General features: G+C 40.6%; 4 protein-coding genes across 6 annotated transcripts in view; 2 read left to right on the forward strand and 2 right to left on the reverse strand.

Moving 5' to 3' along the window:
• Positions 1 to 16: 16 nt before the first annotated feature.
• On the forward strand, positions 17 to 3,397 carry LOC118332148 (neuferricin). Its single transcript, XM_035667322.1, has 4 exons — positions 17 to 396; positions 652 to 792; positions 1,535 to 1,721; positions 1,866 to 3,397. The coding sequence occupies exons 1-4, from the start codon at positions 147 to 149 to the stop codon at positions 2,038 to 2,040; spliced, it is 753 nt and encodes a 250-aa protein (XP_035523215.1). The 5' UTR covers positions 17 to 146; the 3' UTR covers positions 2,041 to 3,397.
• On the reverse strand, positions 2,164 to 14,422 carry ankfy1 (ankyrin repeat and FYVE domain containing 1). The gene is made up of 25 exons (XM_035667320.1): positions 14,358 to 14,422; positions 12,278 to 12,485; positions 11,694 to 11,812; positions 11,151 to 11,286; positions 10,904 to 11,027; positions 10,138 to 10,287; positions 9,821 to 9,986; positions 9,433 to 9,637; positions 9,273 to 9,341; positions 8,671 to 8,873; positions 8,467 to 8,564; positions 8,012 to 8,213; positions 7,762 to 7,860; positions 7,462 to 7,615; positions 6,861 to 7,029; positions 6,458 to 6,576; positions 6,102 to 6,258; positions 5,763 to 5,963; positions 5,481 to 5,657; positions 5,231 to 5,378; positions 4,756 to 4,846; positions 4,424 to 4,548; positions 4,168 to 4,314; positions 3,917 to 4,007; positions 2,164 to 3,798 (listed from the first exon to the last, which is right to left on the reverse strand). Exons 1-25 carry the CDS (start codon positions 14,365 to 14,367, stop codon positions 3,666 to 3,668), a joined length of 3,501 nt encoding a protein of 1,166 aa, XP_035523213.1. The 5' UTR covers positions 14,368 to 14,422; the 3' UTR covers positions 2,164 to 3,665.
• A 1,417-nt stretch (positions 14,423 to 15,839) lies between these two features.
• On the reverse strand, positions 15,840 to 22,004 carry ube2g1a (ubiquitin-conjugating enzyme E2G 1a (UBC7 homolog, yeast)). The gene is given in 8 exon segments (XM_035666707.1): positions 15,840 to 17,116; positions 17,757 to 17,876; positions 18,165 to 18,254; positions 18,256 to 18,307; positions 18,309 to 18,342; positions 19,193 to 19,290; positions 19,427 to 19,529; positions 21,794 to 22,004. Coding segments are annotated over 7 exon segments (510 nt in total). The 5' UTR covers positions 21,840 to 22,004; the 3' UTR covers positions 15,840 to 17,116; positions 17,757 to 17,789.
• A 2,223-nt stretch (positions 22,005 to 24,227) lies between these two features.
• Positions 24,228 to 26,215, forward strand: part of spns3 (spinster homolog 3 (Drosophila)) — a 7,285-nt gene continuing 5,297 nt past the window's right edge. For 2 of the 3 annotated variants that reach the window (XM_035667234.1, XM_035667235.1), the window contains exons 1-4: positions 24,228 to 24,363; positions 25,070 to 25,307; positions 25,414 to 25,479; positions 25,788 to 25,924. In XM_035667234.1, the coding sequence (XP_035523127.1) occupies positions 25,091 to 25,307; positions 25,414 to 25,479; positions 25,788 to 25,924 (420 nt within the window). In that variant the 5' untranslated portion in view covers positions 24,228 to 24,363; positions 25,070 to 25,090. Of the gene's footprint in view, positions 24,364 to 25,069; positions 25,308 to 25,413; positions 25,480 to 25,787; positions 25,925 to 26,215 lie in introns of those variants that run through there. The other variant, XM_035667236.1, reaches the window with a different exon arrangement.

Below are 26,215 nucleotides of genomic sequence, written 5' to 3' on the forward strand. Positions count from 1 at the left end.
AGCTTGCCAGGAACGTCCTCTGCGTTAGTAGTTTGCGCATGCGCACTCCCGATCCCGTTTACGGAAGCACCTGCGTTGTCACTGTTTTGCAGTTAGAAGGAATGTGATGTGAATGCAGCACATGCCAAAGCGCTTGAAGGGACAGCATGCTCAGCTTTGTGTTTGTCGCGTTTTTATCGCTGGCAGTGTTGTTCCTCTCTCGCGAGTGGTCCGTTATATTTGGAAATGAATCAGCCCCGGGGCCCCCCGCGCGGCTACTGAGCAGCCGTGAATTATCGTTGTACGACGGGGAGGAAGGCAGCAGGGGCCTTTACCTGGCTATACTGGGCCGAGTGTTTGATGTACACAAGGGATACAAGCACTATGGACCTGCTGGTGCTTATCACTTTATGGCAGGTGATTTCTTGTCCTACAGCACCCATATTGTGCTAATGAAAAACACCTTATCTGTCAATATTAAACCACACAGAGATCTTTTAATGTTTAATCGTAGCACACTGGTTAAACATTGGCTGATGCTGATTAACACGCCGAACCCTCAGCAAACCTAAACCAGGAACATAAACCCCAGTCTAATAATAGCACATAATCAGCTATAATGCTATAGCTATATTCTATATACTCTACTTTTATGTCTGTCTGCATTTTCAGGCAGAGATGCCTCATTGGCCTTCGTCAGCGGGGACTTCACAGAGAGTGGTCTGACAGATGATGTGTCCAGTCTGTCCCCACTGCAGGTGATGGCCCTTTATGACTGGCTGGCCTTCTATCAGAGGGGCTACCAGGCTGTAGGTATGTGATGATTGTCTCTTCTTTCATTTGAATGTTTGGTACTGCACATGCATTGCTTCTTTAACAAAACTGGTCAGCGGTGACCTTCCAAGCATTTTGTATCAGGTTCAGTTTAGCTTTAAGATAATTTATTGCCATGTAGTGTAAACTACTGTGAACACACTAACATTACTCAGTGGTAGAATGTGACAAAGTGCATTTACTGTACTGTTCTCAAGGGCAATGTTGACATACTGGACTTTCCTATGTTATGCTTCTTTATTATTATTCTCCACTACATCTCTGAGGGAAATATTGTAGTTTATACTTCTCTACATTTATTTGACACTTACAGTTGACTTTTTTACACAAAATAACATCTGATATGCTTATATGATATGATGCAGAACTACTACTATTGATTTACCCAGTACTATGCAGAGTATCTCAAATTAACTCCTTATTGAAAAAACTACAACATTAAAATGCTCTTACATGTAGTTGTCCGCGATAAAAAAAAAAAGAATATAACACTGAGCCATAATTAGTTAACTGTACTACGTTTTAGCCCTTAACACAAGAAATACATACTGTATGAATCAAAAATTCAACATTTAACATTTAACCAGTATTACCAATGTTTGAACAACTCAAGAATATGCAGTATGAACTAGTGAATGAGGTGTTAAGGTATTTCTCCTCATCAATGGGCATCCATCATCATGTTCAGTAAAATACCAGCCTCTCCATTGTTGAATTGCAGGTCTGTTAATAGGCCGGTTCTATAGTGAGACTGGGCAGCCCACAGAGGCCCTGTTGCAGGTGGAAGCATCACTAGCTGAGGGCCAGCAAATTAAGGCCCAGTCTGAGGCTGAAATGTTACGCTTCCCAGCCTGCAACTCACATTGGAGCGCTGCCGGTGGAGGAAGAGTCTGGTGCTCCACTAAGAGGTATAGAAATAGTTCTGGCCTTAATATGAAATATTAATATGTTTACTGGGCATATCTTGTGATGTACTGTAATAAAACGTGTTATACTAGCAGGTGTTATTGGTATACATAAGGATGTACTGATTTGTTTTGTTTACTCTCCAGTGGTGGAGTGGAAAGAGGCTGGACAGGTGTCCCGAGGAAACTCTTCTCTCCAGGCTCTAGCAGTGTTCGTTGTGTCTGTGTACAAGACCCATCTGCAGCAGAGGAAGACCCCAACTTGCAGAAATATGACGGCTGTCCTCCACATGCTGACTCATGCTCTTTTGAAGAGCACTAGTCTCTGGGCCAGCCCAGAATATGGACCTATTCATGGCCACACAAAACTCAGGAGACAGACTTTTGCCAGTATATCACAGTGATGAACAAAATAAAAAAGGAAGAATGAAGAAAACTCAATGCATTTGTTTTCGATGACCTTTATGTAAAGTTGTCCTCCCTTTCTCTAAAAGGATACACCAGGAAGAGACAGGCTAGATATCTGAGCATACAGATACAATATAATGTGCATAAAAGATTAACAGAGGCAAGATTTAGGTTTGTCACAATGACAAGCACAAACTGCATTAAAGTACAAAACAGTTGTAGTGGTCAAAAATATCACACATTTATCTGTACAATTTAACAATACTTAAAGAGGCCCCACTACTTGGCCATCCCTCTGCTCCACATTCTCCCCAATGATCGGAAATGCCATGTGATCTTGATAAAGTGCACCTGTTAGGCTTAGAAATCAAGAAGCGTTAAACGTGATGGATCGAGACAGCAACTTGACTTGAGGCAACATTGTGGGGACTATGATCACGTCCTCCTACGGGGACCTCATGGCAGATCAAAAATGGAATGTAATCATTTGGTGACTGATTTTGAAATATAATTTATGATTATGACAATGACGTGAAAGGCTACAAATTAAATGACATGCATAGGCATAAGAGGCATTTCTGTAACTGAGGAGGAATTTTGAGAGAATTGTGTTTTAGGGACCACGTTTATGTTCCTCTCTTGTTAAAATAAGCCCATTCCCCAACTTGCCATGTTAAAAAGTAAACATCCATTTAGTTTGGCTGATGCCTACACGTGATAGACCGTTCATCTTTGTCCATTTGTGACATCTTTCACCTCTTACAGTAAATTAATACAATGTCAGTGTTATAAATCTGAGTCTAACTAGATGAAATCTCAATTGGAAATGATGCTCATTTAAAATAGAAGTTGAGTTGCTTTCCCTTTAAATCCTCCTCATTTGTCCCACTTTATCCAGTCAATACAGAATTGGAGCGACAGAAGAGTGAAAGATAACAGAGAACATGCTGATAGTTCAGTCTTTGTAGATCTCGTGATCTAGGGGCATTTCACAGGTTTACTCTGCCCATGGTTGACAGCAGCCTCGGCTCTCATAAATTTAAGTATTACATTTTTGTCTTTGGGCAGGTAACATAGCATGAAGGCTGCTGATGGTAAAATATCCCAACAGAGAACAGGAAAACCCCTCCAAAGGTGACTTGATCATTCAAATGTTCATCATTGAATTGAAATGTGTACTTACAGCAGCTACCTGCTTGTGATAATCATCATTGGAAAGATCATTGAGCTTGGGAAATTGATGAACAGACTCAGTCCAGCCATCACCGAGCTGGAGAGCTGCTTATATCCACTTTAAGATACTTTGATCGAAACAGAAACAAAAATACAATGTTTCACTTTCTATTTTTTAAAACGTCCCTCTAGAACATTAATAGTTTTTCATAGACTGGAATAGTATAAAGATGATGGTCCATAACTGTCCAGGAAACTCTTGTTAGTATGTCCTGCTACTGATGTCCCTTCTCCTGGTGTGCCTGAATAACAAGTTGGGCCTGGCATGGCCAGTGTCAGAGAGTGGAGGATATCCAGGCCACTGCATTACGATACCCCACCCAGAGTTAGTACATCGAAGCAGATGTCACAAACCCTCACCGGCTTGTTCAAGTCAAATTTGATGATGGGTATCTCCTTTATAGAGCACTTGTGGCACAACAGGCGCCCACAGTGGCGGCTAGAATTACCAGTCAAGGAGGAGACACAGGTTTAATCATACAGTTCGACATTAAATTAAAATGTGAAATTATGAATAAATAAAATATTTATTGTACATAAAAAGCCATACTACTAACCAGTGATGTTTCCGTGTTGTAACACCAAACTTGGCAGCACATTCATAGCAGTTGGACCCATCACACCATGGGGGCTCTTTGGACAGCATATCTTAACAAATACAGAAACATAAATCAACAATTACCTAGTTATGAACCCTGAGATCACCATAAGGGTCAAACACATTGTATCCGAGCATACCACTTAAGTTGGGGCTGTCATTTTAATTTATGGTGAATGGCTGATAGATAATGAAGTGTGGAAAACATACCTAGAAGGCGGAAGAGCAACTGTTTGGTTGCAACCTGGTAGTTGAAAATGTTGATGCCTTGATTATTATTGATGCCCAGTCGAGCCCCAGCCCTCACAATGGCACGACACAGGTTTGCATTTCCTTTCATGTAGGCCAGGAGCAGAACTGCAATAAAATACAGACCACAGTCATTTTATCACAGGTGTACCTTGGGTATTTATATGCTATTTGTATACTGTAATAATAATAACAATAATTAAGCAAGCTACAGTACCTGTGTTTCCTTCATTATCTGGTTTGTCCAGAGGATATTCAGGCATACACTCCAGGAACAACTCAAAAATGGCAGCAGCGTTCTCTTTCCCGTAATGGCCTAGGACATGCATTGGTGACTGACCCCTGAGCAGACATAATGCGATGAAAAGGAGACAGGCAAGTTGACATTATGGTCTACAGGTTATCCGTTATGTTTAAAAAGGTGAAACGTTATGCACTGTTAAAATTCTGCATTCTATTGTGTTAAAATACTGCAGCAATTACCTAAAAGTGTGACCTTATTGATCTAAAGGAAACATCTGACTGTGAAAAACTGACTGTGCAGTGTACCTGAGATTGAAGGCCTCAGCATCAATGTTGGACTCCGTGAGAAGGTTTCTGACATTGTTAAGGCGGCCCTGCATCACAGCCAGATGCAGAGCTGGCAGTTAACAACAAGAAGGACAGACAAAAGATGGTGATATTATAATTAATAATCAACTACACAGAGAACAGAGAATAGAGTAACGTAAACAGGAATTTTTAAAGCTGAAAGCAATGACACATTTGAACAAAACAATGTCCATCTTTACTATGTAACTCTTGTGTGAAAAAACTGAACCTTTATCTTAGCTTTCTAGTGAGTCTAATGTAATGTCTAAGGACAGACAACTGTTCAAAGATAATAGCAGTGAATGAAAGACTGAAACAGACTTGATGGGTAATCTGATTTTTGTTCAGATTAGACATTTGTCAATTTGGGTGCAAACTGTTTAATAGAAGCATCCTGGATTACAGAGCATAATAATAAAACAATGTAAGGTACCATTATTGCCATTCTCGTCCTCAGCAGCAAAGTCAACACCATTCTCCAGCAACACAGAACAAATAGTGGCCAGGTCCTGCTGGGCAGCCAAATGTAGTGCTGTCTGCCTGTGTTTGGTCACCTCGTTTACTTTGGCTCCGGCAAGAAGCTGGAAGAAGAAACACGCAAAATCAACTTCACCACTCTTTTAATAACACTGACATTGGCATGAATAGTAAATGCAAAAGAAAGAAAATCTGAGGTTTCCTACCAGGTTGCGGACAATGATCTCAGATCCGGCCTGCACAGCCAGGTGCAGAGGGGTGAGTTTGGCTGCATCCTGAACCCTGGAGTTGACATTGGCTTGGACGCTGATGAGGAAGAGGACACTTTCGATGTCTGAATTTTGCACAGCCACGTGGAGAAAATTACGCCCTTTGTTGTCCACCTGGACAGAAGCAGAGGTTTGAGATCATGAGAGATTAACACTGTAACAGTCTGTAAGTCAACATAACTTTTCTAAGTGAGACACAAATTGGTGTGTGAGCGCTACCTGTTCAGCAGCACCCGGCTCCCTCTTGAGAATAGCCTCTGCCGCCTTGTTGTTCTTGTGTGTCATGGCACAGGCAAAGGGAGTCATTCCTTGACGGTCACGTATGTTGAGACGAATGTCTGGATGGGAAATGAGGAGCTGTATGATGATGTTGTGCTGGCTGCTAATGGCAGCATGGATGGGAGCTCTGCCCTCTGCATCCTGACAGAAATAGACAGACACAGGATTAGAAAAAGAGCATGTTTACCATTCACTTAATCTCTCATTAGCTGTATGCTGTAGTGGCAGGAAAACAGTAGCATCAGACAGAAATTGGCCCACTGATGTGACAGGACTGACCTGTGCATTAACATTAGCTCCAAACTCTAGAAGGCACTGCACCACCTCCTCCAATCCCCAGCTGCTTGCAAGGTGGAGAGGCGTTTGTCCATCTCGGGCTTCTTCGTCTCCTTCCCCGTTAGAGCCTGGCCTTCTGCAGCTGTTCACGTCACAACCACTATACACACACATAAGGCAGACACTAAGTTAGGACAGCCAACTACGTCCAGCTCAATAACACAAAGCTTAAAAACAGACAGGATGCTAGTTTTAGATCTTTATTCTAATTGGCAAACTTTTCTCAGAATATTCACAGTTTAGGCAGATATCCACAGCTAGGATTAGGTTTACAAAACCACGATGGTAAATTGGCTGACCTGCGAATGAGGAAGCAAGCGGTGACCTCATTATTCTCATCAACAGCTCTGTGCAGGAGAGTCTGCTGGCAGCCAGAGGGCCCTGTGCTCCAACAAGTCGCATCACAGCCATGGCGGACCTAGGTGGGACAAACAGGACTCAATCAAAATGCATAAATGTTATTTATACAACATATATAGAGCCTAAAACAAGGCTTTAACACAGACTAAAGCCTTGATTCCTCCGGGCATTGCTCTGTGATTTTGCTTTGGGACGTCCTCCATGCGGCTTCATGCCCCACCAGGAGCATTTCAGAAGCGGAGCGTTTTGTTAACTTGCTCACATTTTGTTGATTTGGACATTATTCCTTGATGTATGTGCTTCTACCATTGGTTGGTAGGCCACGTAGTTATATTGTCTCACCAGTGTGGATGCAATATCTTCTAAGCCATTCTCCAGGGCCAGCCACAATGGAGGGTCCCCTTTGTCATTCACCACAGACATATCTGCTCCTCTTGTGCAAATGGCATCCACCACCAGTGGCAGCTGGTTACTAATGGCCAACTGTAGTGCGGTTTGTCCCTCCTGGGTTCTGGTAGGAGAGAAAAAAATAAAGACATGAGACAAGACTAGAACAAATCAAAAACTCCCGCCTCACAATTCTCAAAAAGTGGATACTGAGAGATTAATTTGTTGCTGCTAATGGTAAAACTAAGGGGTCTTTTCCTGACACATCATCTTTTTCCTGTATCTGTATTTTGGGGCCTATTTTGGGTTGTTATATGTTACCTCTGCACATTACTTATTGAGTGTTTCTGAAAATGGTTTAAATAACAGAAGAAGAAAAAAAGGGCAAAACAGCAATGACCCCAGTTTGCATTTGGCCAGGGGACTTAATTGCATGTAATTCCTCCTCTGTCTCCCCTCCATTCCTGCCATCTCATCTGTTGGACAACTACTAAATGCATAAAATGGTCAAATCTATTTCAAATGCTTTACAACTGCAGTATAACCCAGGCATTACCTAACATTGATGTCTGCCTGATGCTCGAGAAGGAAGAGGGCACTCTTGCTGTCCTGTCTTTGAATGGCCATGTGAAGCAAGGTTTGTCCATTAGACATAGTGTCATTGATAGAAGCCCCTGAGCCCAGCAGCTGAGCTGCTATGGTGTGCATACCTGACAGGGACAGATTGTACATGTTATACATCACATACACAGAACACCATGCAGTCTTGTAACAAGGTTATGCACCCTAAAGATCATTTTGATCACACAAAATCGACTGTATTACAACTTCCCCGTGGAGGTGTAGTGTTGTGTACCTGTCCAGAGGGCCAAGCCCAGCACTGTCTGGTCCATGGAGTCTTTGAGACTGAAGTCTGGAATGATCTGGAAATTGTTGGTGGCATGAAGTGCATTGGCTGCAATAGAACCATCAAGAGAGAAATAAGTGGATCCATCTCAGGACGTTTGAGGACATTAGTGATAACGTGTAGTGAGGAAAAACACCCGCCATGTTTGCATTTTAGTTACAGGCAGTCAAATGGATAAACACCCAAAACATATACTAACCTTTTTGCTCGAGTATGACAGAGACCACATCTGAGTGGTTGTGAGCAATGGCCATGTGAAGGGGGGTCTGCATAGCCACACCAAGGGTGTCATCAGGTAGAGCCTTCTGGGTCTGCAGGTTGGGGTTGGCCCCTTGCTGGAGCAGCTCTGCTGTCAGGCTTGCCAGGCCACAGCGACATGCTGTATGAAGCGCACTCTCACCCTGAAAGAAGGTGAAATGATTAATTATATCTTTAATAGTAACACATAAGAATTTCATATCTTATGATTCAAAGAGAAGTTGTTAAGTTACTTTCAGAGGTCTACAGATGTAAAAAGACCAAGTAATGGCTGCATGTTACACAGCATGTAACTGGTGTCACACTGTTAAAAAGGACACACTTCTTGCACACTAGATCTGATTATCAAAACTATGTCATTGTTTGGCTGTTATGTGGCCTAATGTTCATACGCACCCATTTGTTGACATGATTGACCTTTGCTCCATGAGTGGCTAGGAAAAGAGCAGCTGCCTCATTGCCAGCACGAGATGCTCTCTGCATGAGACAGTTTCCTACATAGGATTAAAAGATAGGGAGATGACGATGAGAATGTGTTTAAAAGGCACAAGCATCATTCCATTCAAGACGTTACTGTAACATGAGGTTATAAAACAGCACCTGTGGTAGTGTCAGGTGCATCAGGATTGCTTCCTCTCTGGATAAGCTGGGCTGCAAAGCTGTTCTCGTCAAAAGAGGTGCCGTTCACTACTGGTGCATCGTCCTCAAATGGGTTTACAGAAGGGTCCGAAGACACGGTGATATACTGCAGGGCCAGCCACAGAGCTGTGCTGCCCTCGTGGTCCTTGAGTTCCAGGTCAAGCCTAACCAGATGGACAGATTACATCAGGTTAGACACAGGATTATCTTTAAAGCTAAATGATGACCAGGGTCACACAATCTTAAATATTGGCACCTTCAAACAAGGTGAAATGTTTCAATTAGTTTTTCTAAATTCTCTAGAATATTGGTGTTTTTAAAAATATCAGTCTATGAAGGTAGGCTACATTTGTTGTCTGCTTTTATCTGTCAGCACGGCTTCTAAAAAGAAAAGAACATTTTGAAAAGGAAATAAAAAGAAATGGTAAGTTATCCATTTTAGTCAAGTAGCTAAGCTATCGTGATCTCATGAGTTCATCTAATTGAACACCAAGCACTCTGTGTGACTTTCCGTGTCAGAACCAAACTTAATAATTCAATTTAAAAGACAGAATGTAACTCACTGTTTGCACTGTAGTAGCTGGTTGAACACTGGCTCATTCCCTGATGCCACAGCTTCATGCAAGGGAGTTCTAAAAAAAGAATCCAGAACAGACACAGCTTAAGCACCATCATACTTTGCGCTGTACCTTTGCTTTCAAGTTCAAGAGGCCCGTGACTCACCTGCCCTTGCTGTTCTGCATGTTGGGGTTGGCTCCGGTCTTGAGCAGAGCCTCTGCGATTCGTGCCATGCCGCTCATCACTTCCGCAGTGTGTTTCTTGGGGCTGAAAGAACAGACCAGGTGAAGTGGGGTTTCCACTGCCCCCACCGTGGCTGCATTCACCTGAGCGGAGTGGCGAATCAGGAAGATGGAGGCAAATTCATCACCTGGAAGAAGGGGAAGGAAGATTAACAGTCACAAAGAAAGATCGTCTGCTTTAATGTACACCAATGGGGTGTTTATTGAATAATTTCACCAAGTAAGCCAAAACATTATTTTGGACACCACTTCTAGAAAAAAAATTATATGCACGGGTAACAAAAAGTGTAGTAATAATGACTTTCCCACACCTCTTTGGATGGCCTTATGCAGGAGGCTCCAGCCACTCTGGTCCACCATGTCCACATCGGCTTTGTTGTTAACCAGAGTGGTGGCAATACTTTCCAATTTACGAGAAAGCGCCAGGTCTAGTGCTAGATCACCATTGTTGTCCAGTTCATTCAGCTTTCCAGGTAGCTGAAAACAAGAGATAACAACATGAAAAACAAAACAGACAATCTGTTTATAGAATAATAGGAAACTTTAATTCTATCATGCTTGGAACAGTGTAACAAACCAAAATTCCTGGTTAATAAGCAGCTAATAAATGGTAACGTAGGCAGCTGACCTGCGAGTCCATCTCGATGAGGAAGAGAAAGACCACATCCTCTCGCTCAACTTTGATGGCTTTGTGGAGAGGATACTCTGTTTTAGACTTGATCATCTTGTACAGAAGTTGGGCACTCATGGTGCAGAAATCTTCTTTCCTCAGATCATCCTAAGAAAAGACAATCAATGAAAAACAAGAAAATGAAATATCAAAACTGCCCAATGATGGGAAAAGTCAATGTTAACAGGCTCTTAAGCTGGAGAATTCATTGTTGTTGTGAAATGCAGTTATCAGAGCTTGAGCCAATAAAAACCGAAAAAAGGAGACAAAGGTGTCAGAAGCTGGTAACAGTCAACAGCCATTTTCTACACCAAAGTCATAAAGATAACCTTGACAACTGCAGAGCTGTGGGCTCTCTGGATTTATTGCATCATAAATGATGACATGATACACACTGGTGAGAAAAACATAACTTTGATCTGTCAAAAAGGAATGAACGTGATGAACCCACAGTGAAACGCAGCTGGTAAAAAGTGGTTGGTGGATTCATACCCTTGAAAAAAGGCAGGTTTTTCTTGCATCAGGACCAATGAAAAGTATGTAGATACACATAATCCAGACAGCTAATAGCTAAAAGCAAACAAACAGCAATATGGTTTGGTAACGTATCATTTTCAGCGCCAAAAGCCTTCAGAGAACATTAAAAATCATCCATCCCCAACATGCTTGCCAAGGCATGCACACACACCAACACCCCCTACGGACACCATCTGAAGGTACTCACCCAGTGACTGGCTATGATCTCCCCACAGTAGTTCATCAGGGTGGTGGCATTAAGCTCCTCAGCTGTTTGGTAGAAGCGAATGCAGTTCCTGACATTCACCGAGGACATCACACCTTTTTCACACCTGTCTCAGCGGAGAGAAACATGTATTTTCAGGCTGTTAAGCCACATATGTTGCTCAATAAAGTGTTATGCAACAGTAATGCCACCACTAGCAATAATTAAAGTTTAACTGTATTGTGCTGACCTCTCTCTGAGCAGCTGAAGCTGGAAGCGGTTGGCCAGCTTCATCAAGTCAATAAGAAAGGCATCATCCTCACTGAGTTCCAACTCATCAGTGTATGCCCAGCGCAACATTGCCATGGCAACCTCAGGTTTGCAATCTGGAAATTCATCATGTCATATAGTAAAAAAAAATGTACATTGAGTGATTAATTACTAACCTGCTGGGACGGAAATTTAGATCGTCAGTCTCTGCAAACACTGGACTAAAAAACATCCATTTCTAATTTATTTTGAAAAGCGAGAATGGTGTCTTTTTGTCTTTTTAAATTTCTCAGGCTGTCATTTGCTCACATTTATATGAATTCAAACCTTACTGGAAAATAGGCATTGGGGCCTACTACGAGCAAAACTGTTCCCAATACTGGAGTTCGACTTGCCTGCATAATCCCCTCCAAAATAAATATCAGTCATCAACTATTAACCCATAAGCATGTGGAGTGAGTGCTGGATTGTCATCATGATTTACATTACTCCTTTAACAGTGTGTCACACCAGGGTTGCTCACCAGATAGGTCCAGTTCCGAGGTGGAGGCCAGGTTGGCCAGACTCCAGACATCGCTGCGAGCAGCCAAAACAAACTTGTGGGCACTGAGCTTCTCCCCTGCGACTTTCACTTTCAAATCACTGAAAAACCAGCACATTTATCTCTGAGAAACCATTCATTTGTGTCCTTTATAATGGACATTTTGTTCACCTGTATCTTCCTAAAGTATTTCGAGTTACCCTATCAAGCCCTATAGCATTCTGTAGAGGACATCCTGGGCTTTCCAGTGATGTGTCATGTGATGGGTTTGCATGCTGGGAACTTTATCATACAAATACAATACAAGGTCTTAAATAATGCCAAAACTAGCAAAAAAAAGAATAAGTGCAATGAAAATTTGGAAATGTGTTTGCCTAGAACACTGAACAAAACTCAAAACACAATTTATGATGTTATGTGACAAGAACTGCAACAATGTAACAGCATAGGTGGGTTGTATCACACAGCAGAGCAGACGCACAACTACATAATAACACTTCAGGAATGCCGGATTAGCAAAATCTCAAATGGAACTCGTACCCATCCATTCCAACCATGATGCTCACCTGTACTGTTCCTGCTGATAGAGGTCGGCCACAATGTCCAGCAGACGGCTAATGAAGGTGTCTGCAGCTGCAGGGCTGGGGGAACCCTGGCTAGTAGTCTGAGCAGCAAGCACAGCACAGCGCCTCTCTGTGTCGGCTAGCTTCTGCTGCATCTTCACATACTCCTGCCTGAGCAGGGCCAGGTGCTTCTGCAGCTTGGCCACCTCCTCTGTCCCACATCCAGGTAAAGGAGACAGACAGAGGGCAAAACAAGATGCAGGGATAGAAAAAGTAGGTTAGACAGATCCATTTCTGGACACAGGTTAGGACTGAACCCTTTAAAAGCACTTTCCCCCCAAACTGTGATGGTTCCAGTATACAGTAGTTAGTGTTTGGGATTGTTTATTACAAAAAACTGTTCTTATGGCGGGGATGACATGGCAAGTTGAGGAAGAAGCACATCATAAAGGTTATGACCTGGATTTGCACCTACAGTAAAAGGTGTTAAAAGCACTTTGCTGGGTCACCTATGTACCACAGAATTCTTTTAAAAAAGGGATTCAGCATTCCCCATATAAAAAGACATACAAGACACAAATCTCCAAATCTTAAAAACGGACTACAGCAGAATGTACAGACAGTATTTTTGCTTTGCCAGCGCGTTCCCTTTTCCTCTAAGTGAAATCCACTCTCTGCAGATCTGAGTGTTACAACACTAATTCATGTCTCAGCCTAGATTCCACAGAGTTTCACTGAGGCCCATTTCCTTCCTTTAAACCAGTAAAGTTTTAGTGAGGAAAGAATGCTGAGACGGCACGTTACTTCGTCCTCCCTTGTAAACCGTTACTGGCACAGCTACTGGTCATGAGGAACAGAAGGGGAGTGTTTCTGAAAACCACCTGATCAGCTCAACACAGGAAGGGTGGTATGGTGGAGCAGCAGCTTAAGACCAACTAACCAGCAGCCAATGGACAAATTCTTATAATATACTTTAATCCACCTTTGTTTTGCCAGCTTTAGCAGGCATCACTAATGCAGCTGTAAAGCAGCTGGAGGGGTGGAGGGTCCTAAGACAGCTGTATATACAACAAACCCTCAACATTTAAAAACAGTGCACCATAGACAAAACTTGAATTAAATGTACTTGTCAGGACTTGTGATCTTTGAAAAGCAATAAGCCAAGGCAGTGTTTATGAACACAAAACACAAAGAAAGTGCCATTAAACTTTTAAACATTTAGAATCTAACAAAAATAAGTGCTTCTCTTTTCCATGTAATTGTATTAATGTATTTCACCTGAGTAAAGGCTCAGACAATCATTTAACATGTCCATAAAATATCTGCTCAGTAGCACTGAAGCAGCTCGTCGCACAACCCTATCAGCACAGATCGGAGAGTTTATTCTCTGGATTGAAGTTTGTAAGTAGATTTCCCTTGAGGAGGAACACACAGCAGACATTCCCTTATGTCTGGTCCAAATACAGGTGGTGCCCTTGGCCATGGCACTTCTGCCAGGTGGTGCAGATGACACGTTACAAGGAGTGACACACCTGCCCTGTCCTGTGAAGTCTCCTGACCCGTATTTACGCTCCATTTCACAGAACTGATATCAGATTGTGTTTAAAAAGTACGTCTTCATGGACAAAACAGCGACAGTTATCGGATGCAGAGATTATAACGTTAGCTAGTATAATACACAGTTTGCACAGATCCGCGACGTTGACATTTAGCTAACATTAAAACCAACATTACCTGCAAATTCTGTAAGTTAACATAAGGTTTTTTTCTTACGTAGCGAACCTGGAGTGTGCCTGAACAGAAAATTGTTCTCCACAGTCCCACCCAACCCAACCCAACCCACCAACATCTCTTACCCAGTTCGGCTAACTCGTAGCTATAAAATTCAGCTAGCAGCATCAACGAGAGCTAACGACAGAGCTCACTGTATGACAAGACAAGTGTCGCACTGCTTCGTATTTTCAGCCGCACACACTACATGGCTTATTTAACCGCCAAGCACTAGTTGATTCAGTCCGACAGATCAACAAGCATACGGGGGTAACAGGGAGTGTACCAAATAGTCAAAAAACCAATCTCATACCTTCCGCCATGTTGCTCAGCGTTAGCTCCGTGGCCTGATGCTTTCTATCGCGATACGACGGAGAGGCTGATAGTAGGCAGTGGTGCTGCGTTCAAGTGGTTACTCAAAACGCGTTAATTGCTAGTACATCACATGACCATCATTCTTCTTTCACGGAATGAATTATATTATTAAAGTGCTAATCTTATGCACGTGGTTTAATCCATAAATTGATGATTTTCTATACTATATATAATAAGGTGCAACCTGCCAGTTTTTCTCTCACATACAAAAGCAGAAGTCCTCGGTAACAGCCCATACAGTCTCTTATTATTTCATTGAGTGTGGGAATATGGAGGTGTATTCACTGACAAGAGATGAACGGAGTTTCCGATCCAAAGCAGCGAGGAACATCAAATTAGTGAACCGCTGTCAAACTTGTGTTGCCTTCAAGTGCTCCTGCCAAACTCCTACCTCTAAGATGAGAAGTTGCAGTAATGTGCCAGGCATAGTTCTACAGTACAGTAAGCACCCAAGTACACAGTGGATTGTATTCAAGCCCTCCTGTCAATAATGCTAAAATAACAATACATTCAAAGACTCATTTATGGCAGTTGGTGCGTCTTATTTATCACACTCCTATTCAGATCTCCTGGAGTGTGGAGGAGTTTATTGTGAAACAAAGCTGCTGAACTGGGTTTAGTCATGGTCTGGTTTTTGTGGGGCCACATATGGCATCGTGGCACATGCTTGTTCCCTAGAAATAAATAAAATGGAAGGCCTACTGTACATGCATTGTGTCAGAAGACCACAGTAAAAGGTGATGAAGTCGCTCACTTTTTTTTACTGGATTGAGCTTTTAGACAATATGATACAATCCAATACTAATTTCTAGATTATATGTATGAAAGCTATAATGGTTTCGCTGCTGATAAAATGTTCACTGAGCGAGAGGATTGTTTCCCAGATAATTGAAGATACATTTAGTTTATCAAAGTACTGTATGGTGGAAATAAGACTCCATTACATTTGTTATGTTCAGACACCAAACCGTTTACACACTTACAGGTGTTTGTGAGCTGGAACTAAGAGTATATATTCTTTACACCCAACCTGCCATATTACATTAGCTCTGGTTTACTTAATTCATGTATTTGGCTGTGTGGTTTGCCACAATATTCTAGTAATTAAACAATTAACTAGCAGGGTTTATAAAAAGGAAATAGCAGAATAGGAAACTACATGCTCTTGGCACAATCCCCTAAATCCACAATAAATTAATCATGTAAAGAATGTTACACCAAAATATATAATTTGAAGAATGATGTTGCTGACGAATCAGATGATGGCGATGTTTAAATTCATGAACTGTTCTCTTACCAAGGCCATTCTTCTGTGCAACGAGAACACTTTGTATATATGAAAGGTTTCTCTCTGTCATGAGCAATACATAACTGTATGTAATTGCAGCCAAAACACATCTGAATTAAATACACAAGTAAATATTGAAAAAAAGTCATATTTTAGAAGAACTCACTACAGGTGACAGGTTTCATAACATGAAAAATATACATCAGTATTTTTGTCTTTGTACATTAGGCAAAACTGCAATAGTTCAGTGAGCAGAATAATCAAGAGATTGTGGATCAGGGGAAAGGGCGACAAAACAGAAAGGGCACACATACTGTATACACAAACACTCAAACATTCGCAAACAAAATCCCAGAAACATTCAGCAAAAAAACAAAACAAAACAAAAGACACGAGAAAGCATGCATAACAATTCCTACTGAGGACAACACAAACAAGGAAAAGAGAGGCTGCTAAAATAACAGAATATTGGAGAATAGGACCTCAAACTGTATCAGGATATCAAAAATTAACACGTGTACACTTCATACTAGGGGAGTTATTGCTACACCAAATTGTTACCAATTCCCTAATTATACAGATTCCCTGGCTATTAAATAAATTCATACATAAGTGGTACACAATTTCTCCATCTTTTTTCAACATTTTTCAACACTTGTTCAATGCAGGGTGAAGTGGCCAAGCATTTTATTAGGAGGCACTTTTGAAAAAAGATAAACAAAATTTAGCATGCACAAAAATTAAGGGGTATGTTGCCTTTCTTAAGTCAACGGAGCAGGATGGTAAGACTTCAAACTGATAAAGAAAAACAAAATCATTCAGGTACACATATGATGCAGAGTTCTGAGTGTGTGAAAGAACCCACAATGTATTCTAATATGGCGGTACTCCTCGAAAAAACACTTCAGTCACGTCATTCATGTCTCGCTTGAATCAATCGAGCTCTTCACAGGTGACCTTCCTCCAACAGCATCACAATTCTCTTTCTATGTAAGACTTCCCGTTAAAACAATCTAAAGAGAACTAATGCATGCTGGAGCTGAGGACAAAAATAAATCTTTCTGAACCAACGCTACTCATTTGGTCTAAGTGTCTTGATGGATGGAGAGGGAGCTTATATATTATCCGGTTTAGTCTGTGCTATATACATGTCTTTACAATATCTTCCTGAATGTTGAAGCAGTTCATAGACTTGAAAAATGTTTTATCATCTTCTGGGTTTTGTTTTTTGTTTTTTTTTTGAGTTGGCACTTGCTTGGCGTTTTTTTCTGTCAGCCTTTGTAGTCACTGTTATGTTCTATTGCAGCCTACAGTAACCAGTCTGTTCCTGCCAAAATAAAGGAGGACAAGCCTGACGACAGGGTGGAAGAGTGCAGGAAACAGTGCCATGTTGATTTTCAATTGGAGACCTGTTGGAAAGCACACGTGAAATAACAGGAAAGAAAACTGTTAGCAGCAAAACCAATCACACAAGTCATAACAGAAACAGGCACAAATATGACGTGATGAAAAGGGCGAGAATACATCTACAGCATGTGAGACCCACTGGATGAGTGTGCAATTCAAAGTCATAGATAAAAGTCATTTCTTATGCCCCAATCAAGTTAATGATTAAAAATAATGCAGTCAAATTTCCTCCTGCAATAAATTCTTCCTTCACAAAGGTTAAAATGTTACGTCTATGTTAAAACTGTTTCGGAGAGATGTTGATTTACAATAATTTTGGAGGATGCAGTATGTGGTGCTGCTGAACTGCATTGCGTTATACTTTTGTCCCACAACATTATAATCAACGAGGGTAGGCCAGACAAAAGAACCACCCCTCTGTATAATGCAATACATCCTCAACAGCACCACCGACTGCAGCCTACTATAACGATCATACAGTTCATCAGAAACAGAACATTAGTGTTAGCTAGGTGGACCTAATAAACTACAGACATTTCACTTAAATCTACGTGGTGCAACAGGCAGCTGTTTATGAACAGTTGAAGTTAGTTGTGATTGAGAACCAAAGCTTTTAAAATAGATAAACTCAAGAATACTTGCCCTGAAAACTTGAAGCTAGATTCTTGCTAAATATCACTCAAACGCAGTCTCTTGGCTTTTTCGTACACAACGGGCAACTTTCCTTTTGAATGCGCCATGTCTGTCCTCCCTCCACTCTTTCTGCAGAGGGGAAAAAGGGTAAAGAATTAATTCTGTAATTTTGTCACACAATTTCATATTTCATATATATATATATATATATAGTAGTACATATAATGGTGATATAATGTATATACGTATACGCTATATTTCCCAAAAACATAAGTTTGGTGTTACTGAAATTTGTGGTTTAAAAGGGATAAAATGTAGGCATGGAAGGACCATCAGAAATATTTTACATAGAAAGAGCCACATCCATTTTCTTCAAATGCCATTTCTAATCAACCTTTATGAACTAGTAACACTTACCGCAGCATCCACATTTGCTGGTGAGTCACCATTTGGGTCTGCCAGCATAGAGATAACACTAATCATGATGGTTTCCACTGTGTGGATAGGGCAGCCAGCGTTCTTCTGGTTTTCTCAAGCCGTACTTGTCCTCCCAGGCTCGTGCAAATAGAAATACATACATCTCCATTCTTGTCCAACTGGGGAAAAAAGACATGTGGTATACAATTTATGAAGCAGAAAGTGCTTTTTCTATGTCTATGGTACAATGGATGCTCATGTTTGTTTAAAATATTCATTTACATGACATTTAGCCAATTAGCTACCAAACCAATTAATGATTTGTTCATTGATAGTGCTAATGAAATATCAGCCCCACTTTGCAATCAAATATTGGCAAAGGCAACCTCTGCATGTCTAAGCAGTATGTGTCATCAGATGTATCAGAACCTGGAATAGGCCCAACTCCACGCCCCCCCCCCCCATTCTTCCCTCCAAAGTTACGTTCTATTAACTAGCATGGTGACAGTAAGTGAATATCAATTATTATGTACGGTGCACTGGATCGAAGTATGGATTTTGCCACGCCATCCAGGAAATTAACACTTGTATTAAATCCATTCCTACACACTTTCTCCTTAACTTCATAAAGTAAATTCTCTCTCTCTCTCTCTGCTCACACACACACACACCGTCATGCCCCGCCCGTCGTCTCCCTTGCAATATCATACCGGGACAAGACACATATAGGCTATATCTGTCTTGACTTTCTTTGTCAGCAATATGTTTTTGAAAAGTTGCTGAATAAACATACCTCGAATTTTGGATTTTTCTAACCTGTGATTCCACTATCAAAACAGCAGGTTAGGCGAGGTGTGAAGGAGACATACATCTCTGTCTCTGTGTTTATCTGCAGAGTTTAACTCCATTTTACTTCTAAAATGGCTACATTTACATTTTGATAGAGGTGTAACCTCCACTTCTTCACACAGGTCTTACTACAAACAAAGGCAAATATCACATTCACCGTGTGCTGCACCTGTACCTACCATTAGGGTGCCAAATATCTGTGATAAATTTCATTTTAGGTGGCCTGAGAGGATAGTCTTTGGGAAATGTCAGATGAGCTTTAAACACACCACCTTCACTGTGAACAAAAAAGATCAAAGAGAAAAATCAGTATAATCAATAAATATAAACGTTTCAATAAGAGTTGTTCAATGCATAACATAATAACACACTTCTCCTTCTGTATCACATGGATGTAACAGCGATAGACTTACTACAGTGTGTCTGGAGGCCCGATGATAAGGACTTCCCATCTGTAGAGATCATTATCCTCGATCAGGCCTGCTGAGAATCCCTCCACTGGGTTTTTGTTCAGCTCTAGATAGAAAAACAAATGGCAATGACAAATTGCCATTAGTTCTTATCATACAGTATGTTGACTGGACTGAAGCTGTGCTTTTCTGAAGACTGCTGAGAAGTCAACATAAGCCTCGTCTTAGAGGCCTTGCTTGGGGGTTGAGGAAGAAGCAGCAGGTGCTGAAACCACACACCACCGTAAGAGCCCAGAGCCAACTCGTACCCCCTCACTGGATCGCACTGCAGTTCCCCAGATATATATTGTACTTTGCAACATCCAACTTCACACATAATTAATTAGTGAACAATTGCATACTAAAATACCACAACCACTTCTATAGGTAGTTTTCAGAAATCTTGGGAGAGATCAACTTGTAGTGCTTTTAGGCCACATACTGAGAGAAAAAGTGCGACAGTCGTATTTGTCTAGTTAGTTACCATGACATCTCAAATACCACTACTAAATTCAGTTGATGTTACACAATGGGTGAAGGATGAACTGATCCATTTTGGTGCTGATAATGCAGATAAGTGGCCATTTATAAAGATTTTTATGTTTCACTCATAATTTCTGAACTGTGAGGCAGTGCAGAAAGTTTACTAAAAAATATATATATATATTTTACCAAAACTCATACAGGCCCTCACCATAAACCCAGACAAACATCCCCTTCCATATAAAAGGCACCAATACAATTGTTGTATGTAGCATATTGGATGAGCCTCAGTAAGTCCATTTGTGATATTCTGACATTTTGCTGAAAATTCTTTCACATTGCCGATTTACCTAAAACGGAAATTCACAGCGAGCAACTGTAACCAAATGTAGATCATGTGCACATATACACCTTAAACCATCCTGCAAGGGTTGGAGGTGTTTCACCAACAGCTGGCACTACTGCAACTGCATCAGTGTTCATGAGTCGAATTGTCAAGTTTTGCATAATGCTACATTAACTGGATTTAGGAATTTACCCCAAAATCTCTTGTGTGTATTTTGAAACAGATTTGCATAGAAGATTAAGAACTGCTAAGCATGTTTTATCATTTGTTTATTGGCAGGCCTTGGGAGAGGTACAGTATGTGCTCTTTGAGTGCTTTCCAGAGATTTATTACTTCTTGTTCCGCTGGCAGTCTGCACATTCATTTAAAGCCATGTTTCCAAATAGCTGCTTCTGTGTTACAAGTGAAGTATGAAGAAGACACTTTGACATATTTACCTCTTCCAAGCACCACGTGTCAGGTAAAAACTTAAGTGGATTTCAATGCCACTTTAGATTATATTATCATAAATCAGTGTCTATAATAGGAACGTGTATTTGTCAATAAAAATATGCTAATTTCAGGAATTCAGTGACAGTAATTTAAATTTCTGACATTACTTCAGTTACCTCATTTCATTCAAACCCCACTCAATATTCAGGTCCAGGTCAATTACCAATCACTATGGTTCAATCACTATGGTTCAATCACTATGGTTCAATCACTATGGAGATACAATTTAAAAAACTCCAAGGAGCACATTATGTCCCTGACAGACTGCATATGAAATAAACAAAACCTGGACTGTTATTGTAAAGTGTTCGGCTGAGCTGCGTTTGAACGGTGGCTAACACCAGGGTAGCTACATTTAACTCTCAGCTGACTGTTAAATTAACGGATAATGCTGATTAACATGAGTGTTGAAGCTAACAACAGTGACAGCGGCTAAGTTTAGCCTTCAGATTGAGATGGTTAGCAAGCGAAATATGTTAACAAGTCAACAAGGCTAAGTTAGCTAGGGAAAATAGCTCAACTAATGCAACATTGCGTAGATTTATGCATAAATATAGTAACTGGCCTCACGCTAATTACATAACTAGCAAACGCAATGTCTAAAAGCGGAAAGCACGGCTTGTTATGTCGATAAAGAGACATGTAAACACATCGAGTCAGTCGAGCCAGCTAAGTGCTAACGGTAGGCTAACTGCTGTTAGCTCGCCTGATAGCAGAAAGTGGTCGGGACTTCTGACAGCGGCTTTCAGCTCAAAGCAGTATGCAACGTAGAAACACATCTAAACGAGCTGCAGCACACTGAAGGCGTTACGTTTTTCAAGAGAGAAATGTGTCTACGGACTTGCACTGCTATAATCTCCGTGCAGTTTATTTGTCCTGGGACGTTATCGTTGAAGAAAACAGTTTGCGCCAGCAGCAGCAGCAGCAGCAGCATCGTTTGAATCACAGCTAACGTTAACTGCCATCGTTAGCTCGGCGTCCAGCATCCCTTCACACCAAGGTTTAATTACCTGCAAGCTGTCTCCTGAGTAACAGCGCTGACTGAGGCTCTGTCATAGCTTAGCGAACGTAATGTAGCTATGTTCAATGGTAATATTTTGAGGTAACGGCGTTAATTTAATGTTCACCAAACAGTACTTCGACCCCTCTATTTTCCGTTTAGCATTCTCGTCATTCTTCTTCTTCGTCGCCTTCTCCTACTGCTGCTGGCTGCTGGTCTTCTTCGTTGAGATTTTACTGCAGCAGACATCCTCATTGGTGCATTACTGCCCTCTCCTGGTTATCCTTTCGATTGCAATGTCCTCTTATATTTGCTGCAACAACCCTGCTCTTCACAAAGAATAAAGTGAAACAACATAAACTGATCTCTTCAGTCTAGTATGCTTTTAGTCCTCTTGACATTTCCTGATGTTTTCCTGTATGTGCACTCCTGAATTTACCATTTACTATCCTTAATCTAGTAATTATTAGTACCACTTTTTAGATTTTCTCCCTTATATCTCATATAAACTATATTTTATAGTTTATTTCTTCCATTTGTTTCAGCTGAACTATTACTACACAAGGCAGCCAACAGAGGGCCAAGGCCACATCATGGGCTGTCACACTGTTTCCTTTCATAAACCCTCAAAGATACACTACTGTCAATCATAAATGTAGGAATGTTGCATCTGGTTATATGCAAGATTGACTGGATGACATTTTGTCCCATGGGTGCCTACTCTCTGTGAAAGATTTGTCATTGAGTGTAGTTTTAAATCAATGGCTGTGAAGTGCAGAGCGATTGTCCGTTTGAATCATTCAGTAAATAATGTGTAAGTGTAGCATTTATCTGCTTTAATCACTAGGCTACAGTATATAATTTCCTCATAAAACACAAACAGGATGAGACTCACCCTGAAATGCATGAACACTGAGGCCCTGTATGAAAATGTTTCCACTTCATCAAACCGGTTTGATATTGGATCTTAGTGTTGACTGTAATATTTACAGTAGACACTAGGTGGCGGCAACTGGCCTGATCTTAAGAACCCTCAACAAAACGATAACAACATTTACTTTGGTTGTATTTCTTACAGGACTACTTGTACAACTAATACTAATAATACCAATAATGGGGAGATAATAATAACAGTATTAATGAAAACCTAAAGTTTTGTAAAAACAGAAAATAAATTAAACAACAGACAAACGCATACTGTTTTTTTAGTTTTTTAGGCCCACACGTTTTTCTCTTAATTTCTTACACTGTGTCATTATTAGTTTTCCTTATTTATAACTAATATCACTGGTTTATTTAAAGTTGGGAAATGATCCCATACCCTGACAACTTTACAGCATATTCTGACAAGAGTGAAAGAGGAAGTCGATTGGTGGTCAAAATTGCTGGGTATTAACCCCACATGTAACTGCGTTGGTGGCTGATGTGCCTGTCTCTGCTTTTTGTCTCAGAGTCGCTTATGTTTGGTCTAGTGAATTAGTTGAAACAGTTGACCCTGTGAAATGCTGAAGGGTCAGATCTCGGTTCACTTTGGAAAGTGGGCCTACTATAGTACATTCATGTCTAACATGAATGTACAGGTTAAATAATAATGTTTGCCATATCGCTGAACCATGATTTTAGGTTTTATGGCAGTTAGCTTGGTGTTGAGAGGGCAACCAAGAGCGGTCTCTTAGTGATTCTCCAAACCTGCTGACAAAAACATCAATTTTGGGGTCAGCCCTTGAGACAGAGGCATTTATTTCACAATGTGCTAAAGATTTAAAGCTTTGCTATCTCACAACCATTGTTTAGATCATTTTAGACAATTGTCAATGGTGGACATGTGACAACAGTGAGGTTCAGAATAAAAAGTGAGTCTAGAATTTACATAAATAGTGGAATGTTGCCATACAAGGATGTAGGTTAAAAAAATGAAAATGTAATGATTGGTCAGTGAGATTATTTGTGTGCATAAACATGTGTGCAGATTAACATCACTTCACCATCTGTACTGAACATTCAAATGGAAAACAAATTGTTAACAGCAAATCTTGTTAAGCAATTCAATGTGCTAACATTATTATACATAGCACAGCAGCAATTAAACAGCTGTATGGGATTGGGTATGTATGGGAACCACTGACAAAAGTCAGAATACAGTTATCTATAGCTTACCAAGTGACAACCACCTAAACAATCTTAACCCTTTTGTCCATCTCTTATGTAAGATGTGTGTATAACGCTGCTAAAAAGTGAATGAATTAAAATGAATAAATGAATTAGGCCCATAGCATATAATGATATTTAAAATGATCCTTTTATTCCCTCTTTATTACAAGATAGAAAAAAAAATACAAGAAAAATTGTGTTAGATTTGTTTACAGTGTTGCATCACAGTGAAGATCTGTGTGAAAGCATATGACCAACCCACAGTGGGCTGGTCCCTTTGCTAACTTAATATCTCTTGAGGCATGTTAGAGCTGAGGCCTCTGTTAGCTTCTTCAAGCCTCAGAGAGACACTGAGAGACACTCCATCCCCTGACAACCTTGAATATGGAATGAACTGAGCAAATTACATAAAAAAGACATCATCAACAAGTAAGTAAGCCTATGTTTGATAAAAGGGGCTTCAGTTCTTGCAGCTAAAGCTTTAACAGTACAATTGTATTTCACTATGTTGTTTAGAGAAAAGATTTTATGCACTATAGACATTGATGTGACTTCACTGACTCTAACCAGAGCAGAATGCAGAGGATCTTTCATACCACATTTGAAATGATCTAGTGAAATGCTTTTCTTTACAGTATTATGTATTTTACTTTCCTAGGTACTTCTCATTTTTCTGTCACTTTGCAACAAATTACTCCTACACAGTTGTGTAACTGCTTTTTGTTCTGTAAAGACTGTTTCTTAAGTTTTCCACAAACCACATTAACTAATTTCCGCCAAACTAGATTACTTTTTTTTTTGGGCACAGTCGCAAAGAACTTAAAAAAGCAACACATAAGAAATGTAATACATCTCTCACCATGTGCCATTAGGCTGATAAATGTACAGTGGGATAGAGACAGCCACTTATTGTTCTGTGATGCAATTAGGCTTTATTTGAAAGATAAAAGCAAGAAGAGCTGTAATTTGTATCCACAAAAAAAGTATTTCCACTCTGTATGCAGTATAATTCTGTCCTGTCACTAAGCTTTATTAAGTTGTCTAATTAGACTTGTTGCCAAACTACTGTGCACATGCTGCAGCACAGAGGGTAAATGATTTCTCTAAAACTAAGTCATATATCCTCCACTTCCAGGTAAAGAAAGAGCTGCTCACTATGGAGCCAGGGGGATCAGTGCCTGGTATACCAAAACCTCGATGGAGTCTGAGCTCCAGCTCTGGTCTACGTTATGGCTCTTTTGTAAACAGCCTTTCATCACTTGCACCACAGGCAGGGGAGAAAGCGCCCATATCACCAAGACGTGCCTATATAGCTGTAGCTGTGCTTTGCTACATCAACTTGATCAACTACATGGAACGGTACACAGTAGCAGGTTAGATGATCTATTGTGTACATGTGACAACACTTCCTACCAACAGGCAACATTCACTGCTTCTCTTTCGTGGGCTTACACATGAATTGTTTTTATTGTCATATAGGTGTCCTTCTCAACATTCAGAAATTCTTTGATATTAGTGACAGTACAGCTGCACTTCTGCAAACAGGTATGATAATGCATCTCCTTCACAGACACACTCACACACCATATCTCTGAGAGAGAAACACTATTTATGAACGTACCCTTTTACCCTGCATTACTTAAAATGAACTTGTGCAACATGTGGTGCAAGCGAATTGCAGACTGCTGTTATTTCAAGACATTTAAAATGACACACTCACTCACACACACAAGTGTATGGCCCTTTTTGGTTCTAAATTAGTCAGAGATCTATGCTTTGATGCCCATGTTCTTGTTAATGTTTCATGAGTGGGTTTTCTTCAACTTGTTACATAAAAAAATGAATTTTTGCAGTCTTTATCTGCAGTTTCCTACTCTTGGCACCTCTCTTTGGTTATCTCGGGGACCGCTACAACCGGAAATACATCATGATTGGTGGTCTGTGTGTGTGGCTTGTGACTGCAGCAGGCAGCTCGTTTGTCACCAGCTCAGTAAGTGAGAGATAAATTGTGATCAGATACACTGAGAAATGAGAAACAAGATGCAAAGGGATCACAAGATACCACTTCCTGCTGTCTGTAATTAGTTTGTCTTCCTCTATCATTTGAACTCATCATTCACACCTCAAACGGAAATGCCCTAAATTTATATGCAGTGGGTATTAGAGTAGATTAGAGCAGGGCTACCCAAACTACCCAAAGTGGCTCCCATGGACCAAAGGTTGGCCTACCCGATAGTTCTAGTGAAAAACATATAAGTAAAAGTAAAGTAAAGTGAAATTT

The sequence above is a fragment of the Morone saxatilis genome, unplaced genomic scaffold (genome assembly GCF_004916995.1).
Source record: "Morone saxatilis isolate NCDOM2014 unplaced genomic scaffold, NCSU_SB_2.0 Contig20, whole genome shotgun sequence".
Lineage (NCBI taxonomy): Eukaryota > Metazoa > Chordata > Actinopteri > Moronidae > Morone > Morone saxatilis.

Bases quoted from the DNA above. Each gene is read 5' to 3' on its own strand.
- ankfy1 (XM_035667320.1), bottom strand. The intron at 10,288-10,903 runs GTGAGTACCTTC...GTCTTTTCTTAG, and splicing joins AGATCATAGCCAGTCACTGG to GATGATCTGAGGAAAGAAGA. The intron at 8,214-8,466 runs GTGCGTATGAAC...ACCTTCTTTCAG, and splicing joins TCAATCATGTCAACAAATGG to GGTGAGAGTGCGCTTCATAC.
- LOC118332148 (XM_035667322.1), top strand. From the start codon at position 147: ATGCTCAGCTTTGTGTTTGTCGCGTTTTTATCGCTGGCAGTGTTGTTC. The intron at 397-651 runs GTGATTTCTTGT...CTGCATTTTCAG, and splicing joins TGCTTATCACTTTATGGCAG to GCAGAGATGCCTCATTGGCC. The intron at 1,722-1,865 runs GTATAGAAATAG...TTTACTCTCCAG, and splicing joins GTCTGGTGCTCCACTAAGAG to TGGTGGAGTGGAAAGAGGCT.